Source organism: Crocodylus porosus, unplaced genomic scaffold (assembly GCF_001723895.1).
Source record: "Crocodylus porosus isolate Cpor-Errol unplaced genomic scaffold, CroPor_comp1, whole genome shotgun sequence".
In the NCBI taxonomy this organism is placed as follows: Eukaryota; Metazoa; Chordata; order Crocodylia; family Crocodylidae; genus Crocodylus; species Crocodylus porosus.
Genome location: NW_017728924.1, coordinates 2,965,984 through 2,982,963, shown reverse-complemented (window position 1 = coordinate 2,982,963; position 16,980 = coordinate 2,965,984). Strand labels below are relative to the sequence as shown.

General features: G+C 44.6%; 1 protein-coding gene across 1 annotated transcript; it reads left to right on the top strand.

Moving 5' to 3' along the window:
* The first annotated feature begins 757 nt into the window (after nucleotides 1-757).
* On the top strand, nucleotides 758-13,809 carry UBE2A (ubiquitin conjugating enzyme E2 A). The gene is made up of 6 exons (XM_019540222.1): nucleotides 758-903; nucleotides 1,130-1,210; nucleotides 1,321-1,346; nucleotides 9,481-9,570; nucleotides 10,997-11,085; nucleotides 12,289-13,809. The coding sequence occupies exons 1-6, from the start codon at nucleotides 860-862 to the stop codon at nucleotides 12,415-12,417; spliced, it is 459 nt and encodes a 152-aa protein (XP_019395767.1). The 5' UTR covers nucleotides 758-859; the 3' UTR covers nucleotides 12,418-13,809.
* Nucleotides 13,810-16,980: the final 3,171 nt, after the last annotated feature.

Genomic DNA, 16,980 nt, shown 5'->3' with positions numbered 1-16,980 from the left:
CTTTGTTCCTAATTGTCAGGTCGTGTTCCCCCTACAGCTGTATTCCAGTTGATAAATTGGAGAGGTTTCAGCAGAATGATTAAAACACTGGAAAACCTTGCGAAGACCCCAAGAGCTTGTCAGAGGGCTCAGGGGTGCCTTGATCCCAGTCTACAACTGCTAAGGCCTGCCTAAAACTTTGATCGTGGTTCTTTTCGATTGAGTAGACAAGAACAAAGTGGATCCAACAGCTGGAGGCTGAAACTCGGCAACTTTGGGCTAGAAACAAGGGGGCGTGTTGGTGAGGGTGGCCTGGGGGGACAGGTCAGGGATAATAAAGTGGCTTGATTCCCGTGACTCACCGGGTGAAACTGCCCTCCAGCCTTGCTCCCGCCCTACAGACTCTGAGCGCCCCTGTCCGGCCCTCACCTGGGGCAGCAGGTGACGAGGCCACGCCCCCAGCCCCGCCCCGGGCGGGAACAATGACAAGAACACGCCCTCTCCGCTGACGTCGGTGGTGTTGTCTCACTTCCTGCTGCCTCTCCTTCGCGGCGGCACTTGGTACATCCCGGATTCCTTTAGGCATCACCTCGCGCTTCGGCGCCGCGGTGGTAGGGTCCGGTCGGGTTCACTCGCATGCGGTTCCTCCTCCCCGCGGCAGTGGTACAGCCCGGGATTGCCCGGGAGGAGTGAGGCGCCGTCTCGGCCTCCCCCCCCGCGAGCCAGCGCAGTGGTACGACCCGGTATCGCTCGGCAGCCCCCGCCGCCGCCGCCTCAGTCAGAGCCAGCTGCTGTCGCCTTCGTCGTCGTGGTGTCCCTAGGCACCCGCTTCCTCGCTCCCGGGGCTAGTGTATGAGCGATTCGTCACCCTGAGCCCGCCATGTCCACGCCGGCCCGGAGGCGCCTCATGCGGGACTTCAAGAGGTAACGAGGCCAGCGGCGGAGGGAGGCCGGGAGAGGAGGGGGCCGGACAACATGGCGGCAGGAGTGGCGGCGCTGCGCCGATTGCGTAGCGTTAGGCCACGCCGTTTGCGCGGGGAGGGGGGACCAGGGTTATGCTGACTGCTGGGGGGTGATTCCCGCGGGCTACGCCAACTGCGGCCGGCCCGGGGGGCGGAGCTTAGCCACGCTGACGCGCCCGTGCCCGCAGGCTGCAGGAAGACCCCCCGGCCGGCGTGAGCGGCGCCCCCTCGGAAAACAACATCATGGTGTGGAACGCCGTCATCTTCGGGTGAGTGCGCATGCGCGGCCAAGCGCCCCCTGCGGGCGGGGTGGGCGGGGGGCACCCCTGCGCTGTGCTCACCCTTCCTCTGGGCTCACCCCTTCCTTCTTCTCTTCCAGGCCCGAAGGGACTCCCTTTGAGGATGGTAAGTGCGGCTAACTGCCAAGCTACAGGGGTTGTTCTGTTTTGTTTCATTTCGTTTTTTGGAGGGTTGGGTTTTTTTCTTGTTTTTCCCAGTGTGACCTGCTCCTGGGTCCCTGCAACAGGTCTCAGCTTAGGACCTCCGCAGCCCTGGGAAGCACGACCACTGCCCACCTCCCCGCCAAAACTTCTGTCCTTAAAACTGCTCTGTGGTGCTACATCCCTGATCCCTGCAAAGCTTCCTTCCTTCCTTATTCCCCTCCCTCTTCCCAAGTCTGACTTCCTAAATGTGAAATTGGACAGTGAAACAGTAGCACACAAACAAATGCGAAGTGCTGTATGGATGAAGGCATGTCATTACTTGGCCACAAGACTGACTTGAAGATCTGTTGGCATGTCTGTCATCAACCTGGGTTAGCTGGGCTTGGTTGTTTGGGTTTTTTTGTTTTTTAGCACGTAAAACATACATGGTCAATCCATTGTGCCCTTTTGTTTAACACTGATTTGTCATCCTGCTCTCTACTTTCTGAATCTTTCTGTCTGTTGGTGAAACAGTGTTCAACTCTCGAAAGTTTTTTGTCATACTGATTATGTCCTGAAAGTGACTTTAAGACATATCATGGTGTACCAAAGTTAGTTTGATTCTGTAGTCAGTTCATCCAGTTAAAATAACCTGCTCTTGAAGTTCCTGGACAGGAGCTACACTAGTTTGTGGGGGGGGGGGCGTTCTTTACCTTAGTCTAGTTGTAGCTACTTTCAGTTTTAAAACTGAAAGTAGCTATGCTTCTCCTTTTTAAAAGAAATCTTCCTGTAATACGTTTGTTCCTAACTTCATCAGTGTTTGTAGCTTTGCTTGCTATTCTCTGAAGCTTGCATTTCTGATGCTGTATGAAGGATCTAGTATCTATCCTGAATTTGCTAGACCTAAGCAAATAAACAACTAGAAACAGTAATACACTTTATTCTGTAAAGGTGTTAGTATAGGACTACAATTAGTATAGAGTCTTATGCTTTCATCATGAATTACATGGTAAGACTCCCTAGCTCTAAAAATTTTTCTTCCTCTGAGGGAGCAACTGTTTGCCTTGAGGGCTCTGTCTTCCTGAGCTCATGCTTTCCCTTTAAAGTACCTCGGGCCCAAGAACACTCTAGTTAGTTGCTTTCTTTGTCCTTAGTTGGCCACAAAACTACATGACTACCTCCAGCTCTCCTGCTTAGGGGCTGGTCTCCCTTTTTTTTCCTGCAGTGCCTGGTGCTTGTAGCTCTTTTCTTTATTTGTGGGGTTGTTTGAAGTCAGAAGTTCTCCTTAGTCTCTTGGGCCTTAATACACTAGTATTTAACAGGTCTCAGTGATGAGACAGGTCTTGTCTTCATGATGCACAGCCATCTCAGAAATGGATCAGAACTTGGAGGAAGAGAAATTGGCTCCTGTGAATTAATGGTATCAATCTTGAGAGTTGTTTGTTGTCTCTTGTTTTGTAGTTCAGTGTTGGGGTTACTGAGATGTTTTGTAACAAAGGATTTTGGCAAGAAGATCTTCTACAGATGTATTGAAGCTGGTCGACCAGCTTTGAAAGTGCTGGTATATTAATGCTATCTAGGGCTTTTAAGTATTGATTTCTTCCCTCTTCCCACCTTTCCTCCCCTTATGCCTTGATCTTAAATCCCTAAGGTTCTAAGCATTCAAGCCTTAATCAGCTTGAATCCAAGGCTACATGCATTCCTGGTAGGTGGAGTATATTTCCTGTGTGCTTTAACAGTAGGTTATTCCTCTTGTCTGCTGGGTTGTTCCTCAGCTAACGTTCTTGGACAGGTGTTCTGGCACAGGTTGTGTACTGGGTTTCTTAATACCCAAGGCAGGAAAAGTGAGCAGGGCATAAAAACGCTTGTTTCTTACAGTACAGCTTTTTTTATCTTGCTGCCTAGAATTGTATGTGTTGGCACCTGGAGATGTCTGCCCCACTTGAATGGTTTGCTGGTGCCTTTTTACCTTGTGCTGTGCCTCACTCTAAAGTTAGAGGACTAGGAACATAGCTCGGGAGGTTCCTGCCAGTCCTGTTGTATCTGGTCTCCTGCATTTGTAAGTTCTCCTTAACTAAAGGACTTTCCCAAATTGCTGCCTTAACTTGGCTGCCTACAAGCAAAGGAACAAAATCTGAGATGCCAAAAGCAGCCTGTGAAATGCTGTGGATTAAAGCATTGGCAGTGTCCTCATTGCCCTTGCAATAATAGGAAGTAAGCTTATGTATGTGCCCTGCAGATCCTAGGTAAAGGACTGTGCCCCATGCTAAAGGAAGACAACCCCCTTCCCCTCTTCCTTCCCCCCCGGGCTGTGCCAGTCAAAGTAAGGACCTCTCTTCCGTAGGTCAAAAATTAGGCACTCGATGGGTACATCTACACGTGTCTTAAAACACAGTAGCCCTTTTTACGTAACACTTTCATGAACAGTAAAAAAAACCCACCATGCTAATTGCAGTAAAATAAGCTACTACGCAGTAAGTGTCTTTAAAGTGTGCACTTGCAGTACTGCATGTTAGGGCAGCCTAATGCACATTTTAATACCTCACATTGGAGGTACTAAATGTAATGGGCATTAGGAAAAATGCATTCATGCATGTGTAGATGCATCTGGTATGATTTCATCTTTCTGGAGCCACTTTCTGCAACAGTATTGGCTTGGTAAGGATACAGTAGTTTGAGATCACCTGAGGTCTCAGATTTGAATATTATTGTGCCTTCACTGGAATATGGTTGTATATGGAGAAGGCCTTGGCAAGTATCCATGCTTTAATGGAATAATGACGTATGGTTTTTCATTGCCTGGGGCCTCCTTACTTCTGAATGGCCCTAGTTTTTGAAGGGCCTCAATTTGTGATCTGAAGCTCTACTCTGCTATTCACTGTTGAGAGGCTTATATTCATTTTGGGACCTATCTGCTTTATGCTAAATATTCTTTTACTGTGCTTTTGCTGTATTTGGAGAATACCATTATCTCTGTCACCAGAGACTACACTGGAGCCTGGTCCCAGTCATCAAGTATTCCATCAGTAAAGTGTTGGTAACTGGAATAGGTAACAGTGCTGCCAAATCTGGTATTCGACTCTACCAGTGGCTTGGGCTGGGTTCTGAATCATCGTAATTTTGATGGAGTAAGGGAGTTGGTCAGGACAGGACTCTGAGTATTTGATTTCCCAACTGCAGGTGCCTTCCTGGTCCTTGACTTCAGTATTCTAACTGCTATGAAAACTACATCTCAGAGATGCTCTTGTATATCTGGATGCACTCAGATTCCTGGCCTGGGGATGTATTGGAATATATATGAAATTTCCACTGCAGCAGATCTATTTTTTTTCTGAAGGACAGCAGTGCATTATCCTTTTTAAAAAGCTGATCTTTAAAGTATTAGGTACGAACAGCAGATTTTCCTGGGTGAAATCCTGCTTCCATTGAACTTAATCAGTGTATTATCAGACTTCAGTGAAATCAGGATTTTGCCTCTTCTGCCTGTAAAGAAGAGATGGGACCCTAACCTAAATGACCTTCAAATACGTTGTAATCGTGGGCAAAGGGTTTCCCATGTCAAGGGATCTTGCAGGACAGTCGGGTCCCATGAAGATATTCCTTGTCTTGACTCGCTTGTTGGTTAAGGGAAGCAGAACTGTGGGAACATGTCTCTGAGTTCTGGAGCAATAATACAGATCACCATTCTTCAGTGGGGTCTCCAGAGATGGACCCACATCTGTAGATTTAGTGTTTCTTCTTACTAGGTCCTTAGTAAAGGATGTCCTTAGGCTAGCGAGGGAGACATTTAGCTTTGCTCAAAGCTTATAGCACAAGTTTTCTGGCCACACTTTGAGACAAACTCTGTTATCAGAACAAGCGAGATAAAAGGTATGATCCTGAATCAGTACGTGAGTTGTCTCACGCTGAAAACAACCAACCTTGACCAAATTCAAAATCGCTGTTATAGTCTTCAGACTTGAACCCTTCCCTTCTGATGTTCTGGGTTTTGTCTGGGTGAACTTTGTAATAAGCTATCAGACCCCCTAAAATAAAGATAATGCATAGCAGACAGGCCCACCTGAATTGCTTTACCTCCCATTCTTTTCCTGGCCCAAGTAGCTTACTAACTACTGAAGTTCAGTAGCTCCTCATCCATTTGTGACCTGACCATAGGTAGGGCAGTGTCTTCATGAAGCTTTTCCCAGGTTATGGTGCTTTGAAAGCTATACATTCATGCATGAATATTGTTTTAACAAAGGTGATGTTACTGTGATGGTCCAGGAGGCAAGAATTCTTGTGGGTGAAGTCTTGTATTGGATCAAGTGCATGATTGGGACAGACGGGCAAGCTTCTGGGTATCACGGTATCCTTTCCATCAGGCATCTGGGAGAGAATCCCACATAGCAGAGGAAAACAGAAGATGGAACAAAAACTGGCTTAACACTCCAAGTGTAAATGAAATATGTGGGCTTCTCTCCCAGAGGCCTGAGGGGAGGATACTGTGATACCTGAAAGCTTCCCTGTGTCTGTCCCAATCATGCACTCTATCCAATACAAGATACCACCCACAAAATTTTTTGCTGCTTAAAGGTAACACACATTTCTGTTGTGAGTCATTCTGTATTTGTAGTCCCAAACTCTTTTGTGCTTAGGAAAATGGTTCTAGGTTTTAGCAGCTAATCTGTAACATTTGGTCTTGCACTGAGGATATTCACTTACGGGAGCTGTTGTCCCAGTTGCATCCTGCATTGCTGTTCTGCTGAAACCTTTCTCCAGCTATTCACATTTAAACCTAAAACACTGTCAGTCTAAACAGTCTCTTGTTGTATTACCATCCATGGCAATGCTGCTCATGAGAGCTGTATCTTTTTTTGGTGGGCCTGCACTGGTAGTACAGTGGTTGACTAAGTTGGTTTTAAACTTGGAGGTTGCATCAAGGTGTTCCTTGCCTGACTTAGCCAGTTAGATTTCAGGTATTTGCAAGAGGACCATGCATCTGCCTTTGAGTATTTTTAGCATTCAGATTAGTTGCATTTGGCCTCTTGGGTAGATTGGAAACCCCTGTTTTTTCAAGTAAACAAAACCCAAAATCTGCTACCCCCTACCCCAGGCCTTGTCTTTTAAGATGCTTTCTTGTGCTGTTGCCACCTGTGTAGGATTCTCTCTTTTTAGAGGGCTGGCCTCTGGCCCAGCTCTGTTAGCAGAGCCCCCTCATAGGGATGAGGGGTGGGGTAGCAGAAGGGTGTACTGTGCTGCCTGCCTGAAAAATGAAAGATCTGTGAGCAGAAGCCCTCTTGTTGGCATGGCTACATCCAGGGAGGGGGCAGCATATATTGAACTGTCATCTTGCATCCTCTAACATTGCTGAGTCAGCAGAACTCTTCATCGTGGACCACCAGCATGTGAATTTTTTAGGTCTTCTCCCTTAGCTCAAATTACAGCATCATACTTATTTTGGATGCAAATGATGTGTAGCTTGGCTCATTAAAACCTCGGTATAATGTCTTTGAAACAACTTTTTTTGGCTTTTTTTACTAGAACCATTTGTTGCTAAACGAAGGCCCAAAACAAGTGAATAAATGGGGGTGTTCAACTTCCAGCAGGGCTGTTCTGTTTTGAAGAGCTAGACAGCTGAAGTCTTGCCATGCAGTCCTTATAGCAGGACAACTGGGGACCCCTCTTCTCACCAATCTGGCACTGTTTTTGTTTTTTTGTGGGCTTTGCTTATTGTTCCTTGCCTGACTGGCTTCTTCTGCTTTTCCCTCTTATCCAGGGTCCTGAAATTAACCCTTCAGTGGTCTTTCAGGAGCATCTGGAAAGTCCTTTCATGTCTATTGAAATGCACCATTGAGGGGTTGTGCTTATAGTCCTGAGCCTCATGTGTATCCGTTTTGATTGCAAAGTAGGAAGGGACTTCTTAAACTGCAGCAGATTTGGCAGTGTAGCTTGATTTTCTTGTAGGAACCTCAGATTGGGAGTATAATACCTGAAATGCCATTAAAAGCTTTTTCTTGTGGGTATTGCCCTTTTAGCAAGGTTGTGACACTTACTCCATTCTAGAAAAGGAAAAGCGTACTTCTCCCATTAGCAAGAGGGCTCTGTCCAGCCAAAATGGGTTTCTTGGGGTCATGTTGATTTCCTCCCCCCCAGTGGAATTTCTAGGCCTAGATATCTGACCTTCCTCTCCCACTCCTGGCTTAAATGAGATTACTGCATTTCCACCAATGTGAGAAGTGCACTTTAATTGGTCCGTTACAGAAAGCAAAAAAATGAAATACAGGGCCTATGTCATCTCACTACTTGTTCTCCAAGTAGCATTAGAAACTTAAATGACTCTCTTGCTGTAGTATATGCCACTTGTACACAGGGCAAGCAATATGACTGCTGACAGACGTGAGCCGCTGCCTCCCCACCTTTACTAAAAGAGGCATCGTGTTAGTTTGACCCAGCATTTGTATACACCATGTGCTTCAGTGAGGCCTTTTGGGCACTCTTTTAATAGCTGATTGAATTGGATAAATCGGCTATTAAATAGAAGTGCCAAAAAGCCCTGCTGAAGCACACGATCCATACAGATGTTGAGTGAGCGGGGTCAAACTGATGCGATGCTTCCTCTGGGCACGCGCTGTGCTTGTGGCAGGGATGCACTGAACTAAAAGTAATGCACTGTTTTTCTTTTTGTTGTTGTCTCTGTTTGTTGTTCTTTTTCACATCTGTAAGCAGCCTCCGAGGCCATCATTGTATTTAAGCTTCTGTGCTCTTACCAGCCACATTCTAGAAACCCAGTTAATGTACTTGCATGTGTATCTCTAATTGCAGTCCAACTTCCTGGTTCATAAGGACAAGCTACAGTTTCTGCATCATGTTGATCCTTTTTAAGCTCTGCCAGAAAGGAAGGGACCTGACCCTTTGCTGTCCCTTGATGCTGACCAGCAGCTGCTATTAATAGTAAACTTAGCAACAAAGTCCGAGTCATGGCACAGGCCATCTTTTTCTTACCAGTTAAACCTTATGGGTCTTGAGCTCTGAGTACCCAAATTCAGGTTTGTGATCAGGCCAGGTAGAACACCTTAGAAGACAAGTAACAGTAAGAATTTGTTTGCCTTTTTATCTTAGCACCTGCTTGCAAGCAGTAACAGATGGTACAAGAATACATTCCTGATGCAGGCAATCTTAGCTTGAAATAAAGAGATGGGTTCAATGCTGGCTTTTAACCTCTTTCCATTCTAAAACAAGTATGTGGGTGTGTTTTAAAGGCATGCTATGCTAGATGGGGAAAGGGGTTCATTTTCCAAGCAATTCAGCTTCTGTAGTTGCTTAGGTACTTGCTTTGAATTTCTGTCGCCAGTCAAAATGGAAGCCAGGTTCCCATACACAGCTTATTTGCCAGACTTATTTTCCCAGGTCCTCAGAGTCTAAGGAGGATTAAAATAGCTTCTGCTAATGCAGGCTGTTAGGGTTGTTGAACTTTAAAAATTATCCATCTTATTTCTTGTGGTCTGTTCTTCCCATGAGAGAGGTAAAGTTTGGTGTCAAGCCATGTTGACTTATCTGATGCACTGTGTTGCATGGCAAACACTTAAGTATCCAAAACTTTCTCACGTTGTCCCATAGGCAGAATCTATGGTAATCTGCTCTGGAGAGCCAGTATTGCAGAGAGTGTTGGTTTGAATTAATGTCTAAGGGTGGTTACAAATGCTCTTAGCTATTACAGCACTCCAACCCCACTAAAAAGCTACATTGATCTAGAAAGTGTATGAGGCAAGGATTTTATTTTATGTATTTTATAATATTTAAATTGCTGGTACAAACAACAGAAGAAAATTTCCACTTTCAGTAGTATGCAGTTGAATTTAAATCTGTTTTGGAGAGAAGAGCAACTTTTTTTGGACTTGCTAGAACAGCCACTATTTTGTTTTATGGATGTCTATTGGGGCATTAGAATTGGATTTCTTACACACAAAACCCCCAGCTATTAAATAGTGTACTTGCACTACTCCCGACATGCTCAAGAGATCGGAGCAGGGGCACAATGGAGTTTTAGCAACGATCACATTTTGTCTGTCTTTTTACTTTGGGGCAACTAACTGGACCTCTCTATGTCCATCATAACTTTTTCCTTCTTTCAACTCCAGGAACTTTCAAGCTTACAATAGAATTCACAGAAGAATATCCGAATAAGCCACCTACTGTTAGATTTGTCTCTAAAATGTTTCATCCAAACGGTAAGTACCCATATAAGATGCAAGTGTAGTCTGGCTTATGACCTATGCTGTTCTTTGTAGAACGGGAATATTGCTAGTATGTGCTTTATGTGAAGGAGCTAGCTTTCATTCTCTGTGGTCAGCAGGCAGTTGGAGGTGTTAGCAGCATTAAAACTCTGGGAGGGAAGGAAGGATTTCCCTTGTTCACAACTTGAAGTGGAACAATGCTGCATGATCCAAAGTGATTCCTGTTCTACTTGGCTATGACCCTTCTGGTAGAAGTTATAATCTTTTTGCCTGGCTAGAGGACTCTTCTGATCTGAGGTTGGAAATCTTCACAGAGAGCTTGGGCAGGGAGAGGCATTGCTTTCAAAACTGGAGTTAATGGAATTATAGTATTAATTGGAAGCCAGTGAACCATTTTAAGTTGCTTGATGGAATAGATGTCAATAGAAGAGCCAAAAAGGAATAGTTTGAATTGTACCCATGCTATTTTTGGGTTTTGTGGTTTTGTTTTTTTTTACTGTCATACCTGTGAATTGTTACTTTATAGGCAGCAAAGTTTAGTGCTACTTTATTGATTTCTGTGAAATGCTCATCTGTCAAACATCATGCTTCAGTACCAGGGTGCTGGATAATATCAGCTCTTCTTATAATAACTCTTGCAGTTCAGGGAGGGAGGAGGTAGGGGTGTGTGTGTAATAGCCTTGTAGGTACATGGATGCACCATCTTTATGAATGCAAAGAACAGTCCCGATTTAAATAGCAATTCTTTTGTTGGTTCAGGTGTGTGCATGTGGAAGTAAATGTCAGATTGCATCTCAGTTGTCCTCCTTTTTCAATTAACTTGTTGGGTACACAAATGAAACAACTACCATAATTTTCCAAGTTAATGCATGACCATGCTGTTTACATGCACTCCTAGCTATAGGAGGTTCTTCCCCCACCCTGTCCCAAATTAGTTGGGGAATGATCACTTGGAATGTTAAGTGGCAATCAAACAAGCCATCAGCTTTATCTCCCTTAATTCTTTGCTACTCTTCCTTGTTTAGTTACTAGTTGACACCTGCATGATTTTTGCCTTGAAATACTTCCTGCTATGTAATCTGTGCCTGAATAAGAGGGTGGATGGTAGCTTTTGCATCTAAATATGAAGTCTCAGAGAAGTAAAAAGCTTGTTGAGGCATAAATTGGGAAACTTACTAAAGGCCCTTTTAGGCAACTGTTGGGAGCAAATCTGGCTCTTGGGAGACTGACTTCTAGCTTGTTCTGAAACTTTGAGTACCATTAATTTGCCCAACTACCACCATCTGTTGTGCTGAAGTTTTATGCATGAGAGTAGGAACTGCCGAGTAGAAACTCATCTGGGCTTTTAAAAAAACTACCCTTTTGCTAAACATTATCTTCAGGGTATGTCTAAACTTTTATCTTGTTCCTCCCTTTCCAGTATATGCAGATGGTAGTATATGTTTGGATATTCTTCAGAATCGTTGGAGTCCAACCTATGATGTCTCTTCTATCTTAACATCCATACAGGTAAAAAAGACATTCCTAGCGCTTGCTGTAATCCTGGCTTTTGGGGGAAAGAGAAAAAATTTTTTATACGCACACACCAGAGACTAGTTCTGAGCTAAGTAAACTGTCAAAATTTGTAGATGGTGGTCATGTCTACACATGCAGGTGTTACAGCACAGCAGCACTGTGTGTGGACTGTCTTGGGACTAAAGTTGGTTCCAAGTCAATCCACACACACAGGGTACACCACTCGGTAAGGTGTCTACACGTGCCTTACTGTGCAGTAACTAGTTGGTGTAAATTTGCTACCTGCATCATGCAGATAGCAAATTTATGCCCAAGTTGGTGCAAGTCACCATAGTTACTGTGCAATGTAGGCATGCATGTGTAGATGTACCTGTACTGTGCAGTAATTTTCAGCATACAGTGTTCTATCCATGTTGCAGATTTGATCAAGATATTCAGACTGCTTTAATTTCAGAGAAATTTTTTTTGGAAAAGCAGGAGATAAAGTGATGATACTTCATACAGTGAGTTTTATGTTGGGTCTTCCTAGTCCTTGTTTTAAAGTGAAGGTGGCTGGTTATTTCATTTTATTTATTTTCTCTAGAGCAGTAGTTTTCAGCTGGGGTGCTGCCCTCCCCACTATACCCCAACTTGCTCCTCATGCCCTGCTTCTAGGAGACACCATGCAATCAGACCAGAAACAGCAGAAGTATGAACCAGCTCTCCTGCCTGCTTTAGGGTTTGCAGAGAACCCTAATGAGGCAGGAGAATGAGCATGTGCTGCAGCCTGTCTGGCTGTGCACCAGATTTGCTTGCTTTACCTGGCTACAGTGACAGCAACACCCTCACTTGAAAGCCACCGAGGGTTGAGTTAAGCACAACAGTGGATCTTAACCAGGGATGCCAGCACACTCAAAGAGGTGGAAGGGTGTCATGACTGAAAAGGTTGAGAATCACTGCTCTGGGCTAAGTTCTTGTTGTCCCATCCCTTCCTGGCCCCCCCCCTGGAATTTAAGAGTGGTATTAGTTTGGTAGCAGTAACTGCACAGTGGCTTCTTGTTTTTAAACCTGAGGCCTGGGGAATTGATAATTGCTGCAATACTTGATGATGTGCAGGTATAAACTGAAGGACCCTGCCACAACTTTTTAAAGCAGTTGCTGCAAAAGACATCCACAAATCTTCTAATGAGAAATTGAAACCAATTTTTCTTTGAACAGTCTCTGTTGGATGAGCCGAATCCCAACAGTCCAGCAAACAGCCAGGCAGCTCAACTATACCAAGAGAATAAGCGGGAATATGAAAAACGGGTTTCTGCAATAGTAGAACAGAGTTGGCGTGATTGTTGACCCAGGATGATGCAAATGAACACTCTGAGGAAAAAAGTATATGAAGTGTCTGAGTCCTCTTCCTCCTCCCAAGCATCACTGCATTTACTTTGAACGCAAAATAGCTGTTGTGCTGTTGCCACCCTCCCCTGCTGAAGCTTCCTTGGACATCAGAAAGCACCCACTTTGAAGTCAAATGTACTGTACTTGGGTTACTTGCAAAAGAATTACTGATGCTGAATTCATTTTCTGTGGTTCCTCTCCAGTTTTTAGGGCAGTATTGTGCATTTCTGTAGTGTACACTAAGCTTTTAACTGTAATTGTGTTTCTACACAGTGATGCTTACGTGTAGCTTGATAAAAGGGATGTTTATATACATACACTTTTTTTTTTTTTTTAAACTGGTATTACTAAAGTGCTGATCTGTCCAGGCTGGTCACTTTACCTCTACTGTTGGTTTAGACCTCACTGCATTTGTACATGCTGCATGAAGAATGATCTTCATGTCCTAGTCTGTCCTGAGCTGGTCTATCAGCTGTTAAACTGGGAAGGAAATCGTAAGAAAGTTCAAAAGTGGATTCCATTTCAACTAATCAGATAATGAAACTGTGGGATGCTGGCAACTTCTGCACGTAAGGTGCAAGATAACATAGATCACTACAGTTTTGGTACTTTATTATGTTGGGTGACAGGCAGAGTACTCCCTCCCTCTCTTTCTTTCTTTTGGCTTTTATTTAAATAGGGTTTTAAAGGACATAACGAAAGGGAATATTGCTGAAGTAGGTGACTTCTGTGTCCTTTCAGTAAGGCATTGAATGGACGTAATGATGTTGAGCTGTGGTACTTAAGTTAAAGGGCTCATGGATGAGTTTGCTAGTGAGTGAAATATTTTTAAGGGATAAGAAAGGAAACATTAAAAATACTGAAGCTGGGATTACTCCTGGTAGCAATACTTCCTGTTTCAGCCTTCTCCTAGATTGAACTTTGCCTCTTGGAAAGCTTTGTGTACAGAAGCATGTGGTGGGTGTTCAAGTGTCTAGGAGGTTCCTGCTCTTCATAGACTCCTGTGTGGTGTGTGTGTGTGTGAGAGAGACTGCTCCATGCTTCAGTTAATTTCTCTTCAATTTTATGAAAGGTTTTTGGTTCTTTTTCCAGTTTTGAAAAAAACAACAAACATTTGTAAGTCTCAACTCACATTTTTGTAAGCCTCAGTTTGTACCTTTCTGGATACAGTACATTATGCAGCAGTGTGGGATGAAGCCTACAAGCGTGTTGTCCGCTGTTCCAGTGTCTTGTGTGCACATTGGTCTGTTAGTTGAGAAGTATACCTTTGCACAAGTAACCCATGTAAGAAAACTGTACATTTTTCAAAACTTGTAAATAAAAGTAACCTTAAATGCTTATTGTATAATAGGCAAGAGGTGTACACCTGTACTTATTTTTGTTCCAGGTAGTAGGAGGGGGTTATTTTCCAGGAGGCAGATGCCACTTTGTTATTGAGCACCACAGTAGCTTGTTCTTAGGTATGCTGGCTCTTCTTAGGGCAGAGGTGGAAGCCCCCTCCCTGCTGCTAACCTTTTAACCCAAATCAGTGCAGTGGCTGGAAGGCTCTAATTTATCCTTCTAACATAACTCTGTAATTGCATATTTTTCACTTTTTGTAGAACAGTGCAAATTGGTGTCCAAAAGCAGATACCTACCCTTGCCAACATGTTACAAAGTTCCCAAATAAACCGGATGAGAGCTATTGCAGAGATCACAGTCTACCCTATAACTTGAAGTGACTTAATTCAATCATCCCCCCCCCATAATACTCAAAGGGGCAATGATTTAATTAATTAGTGCAAGTACACTTATTACAGCTGTTTGAAACCTCCATTCTGTGAGGAAAGGGGAAAATGCTTACGTTTTCAGTAGCTGGCCTAAAGTCTGCAGTGGTTCAGCTATGCCTCCTTCTCCTGAAGTACACCCATTTAGGGTGTCTTGGTAGTCTCTCAGACAGCTGGACCATTCATTAACTCTTCAGACTTACTGGACTGCAGGTATGTGGATAGCAAACAGCAGCAATACCCAGTTCCTAATTGAAAGTGAAGGCACAAAGCAATGAGACAAAGTATTTATAGAGTTTAAGAGTTAAGCTAATGACTTGTTCAAGTTGAAAATGGGGGTTCTGTATGCCCTGATTTCCCACAGCATATTAGGTACTGATCAGTTATCAGGTCCCTGCTTGTGCAAGTCATCATAAACTCTACTTCCATCTAGTTTCTGTATCAGAAACTCCCACTCACCACCCTGATTGTGAGGTCCAATCCAAGATTCCTTGCATCCTTCTCAGCCGTGCCTGAATCTTCTCATTTATATTTCTGCTCAAATACAATGACATGTAAGTTTTGGAGTGTCCTTATCTTACCTACACAACTAGTCCCACATTGCTTCACCTCCTACTTCAGTCTTCTTTTAACCTTCAAAGCCTGACAACCCCAATCCAACAACATGACATGTTCCAATATGCTGCCCCTTGGCCAGCCTAGCACCTTTCACTGTACTACACCTGGAGTACAGGCTGCTCTGATGGAATGATCAATTTGCCATTCCATTGAAATATTCAACCTGCCGTTACCATGTTGCTTGTTGAATTACCACATGAGCCAACCAAGGTCCTTTGGGTAAATCCAATATCTTGTGTTAGCAGGGCAAGCTTTTGGGCACAAACACCCTTTGTCAGGCTGAAGAAGTGTCCGGAGATGGTCTGTGCTCTTCCTGGAGGGAATGGTAAAACAGCCAGAAGCCAGTACGTATGCAAGACAGCCTGTAAAATGAGGTGGTCAGTAGCAGAGAGGGTGGTTGAGTGGGCAGGCAGGTAAGAATAAAAGTAGCCGTAGTCTGGCCGGGGGGAGAAAGTGAGAATAGCAGATAAAAAGTGGAGGGTTTACCTGGGGAGTCAGATGTTAGGCATGTTGTGTGTCATAAATCCAATGTTTATATTTAGTCCATGATTTTTTGTATCTAGTAGATGGATGAAGAGAAGTTCATAGGCTCATCTGTAGAAGGTATCTGGCATCAGCCAAGGCACATCTGATTATGAGAGAAACTGAAATGCAGTACTGCTGTTCATACCTTGGTACACCCTGCCCTCCTGAGTCACTGTTAATAAAAGATGAGATTGTCTCTGGCCATCAGCAGCAGCCAGAAAGTATGGCATCAAGAAGTGGCAGCCAATCAGTAAGATCATCTCTAAGTTTTCAGATGACTAGCAATGAGAAGGAAGAATGCACAACACTAAAGTGGTAGACAAGGTTCTTTGGGTAAATATGGTATCTTATTAGACCAAGGGTTGTCAACTGAGAGTATGCATACCCCCTTGGATACTTGGGAAGGCCATAGGGGCTACGTGCAGGCAGGCAGGGAACAGAGTGCTGCCATGCACCATCCCGCGCAGGTGCTGCCCACCCAGCTGGATGTGGGGGAAGCTCACACTTTTACACCCCTGCCCCCACATGTCCGGCCACTGGGGGTACAGTTCCACAAAGGTTGAAAACCCCTGCCCTAGGGGGTACACATGGACAGGTGGGGACAGAGCACTGCCACCCACCACCCTATGCTGCCACCTTCCAGGAGCAGGGCTGGGGAGGAGGGGGGCCAGGGCAGCGGTGCCCCTCTGCAGGCCACATCAGCCAGGCTGCTGGTGCCTGATGCAGGGGGGAAGCTCATATCCATCCACCACCCCACACTGCCACCACTTGACATCCGGCTGTGTGCCACCCCTCATGCCCAGCTGCTAGGGGTATACTTATTAAAAAAGGTTGAAAACCCCTGTATTAGACCACCTAAATAGTTGGAAAAATTGTTCTTTGCAAGCTTAAAGAGACATCATATTTACCTAAAGGACCTTATCTGCCTATGTCCTTAGACCAACACAGCTACAACCAACTGTCCCAAAACAACAGTGAAGTGCAGATTTATTAGTTTCCAGTACCATCCACATTGTGCTGGGTATGGGGGAAAATTAAAGATAACTCTGTGGGGTAGGGACAGATTAAAAAAAAAAAATCACTAAAGATGTACTAAGGCATGTGGACCAATTCCTTACTTCAGAAGATGAGACCCTAGTTGCTTAAGCATTAAAACAGGCAAGACTGGTAAAAGCTCTGTATATACTGCAGATTGAATTCCACTGACTGCTGTACCAGCTAATACCAGATCAGGAAGCATAGGGAGTAGCAGCTTTGACTGACCAGCCACTAAACCAGGGGCGGGCAATTATTTTGGGCAGAGGACCACTTACTGAGTTTCAGCAAGCCATTGAGGGCCGCATGACAGGCAGCCCAGGGCAGATTAATTTTCTAAAGTTTTTAGGGGCCCCGTGGGCTGGATAGAATGGCCTGGCAGGCCACATCCGGCCCCGGGGCCACGTTTTACCCACCCCTACACTAAATCAAAAGAAATATGCACACAAGTCTTGCCTGCAGTGCAGAGTACAAACATCTTTGTGGGAAGTTCCATTAAGCCAAGTTCCTGGTTCCACGTACCTCAGCCTTCCCCAAAAACAGGTTACCTCCTGGCATGTCAGGTGCTGATTCTACA

Bases quoted from the DNA above. Each gene is read 5' to 3' on its own strand.
- UBE2A (XM_019540222.1), top strand. From the start codon at position 860: ATGTCCACGCCGGCCCGGAGGCGCCTCATGCGGGACTTCAAGAG. The intron at 9,571-10,996 runs GTAAGTACCCAT...CTCCCTTTCCAG, and splicing joins TAAAATGTTTCATCCAAACG to TATATGCAGATGGTAGTATA. The intron at 11,086-12,288 runs GTAAAAAAGACA...TTCTTTGAACAG, and splicing joins CTATCTTAACATCCATACAG to TCTCTGTTGGATGAGCCGAA.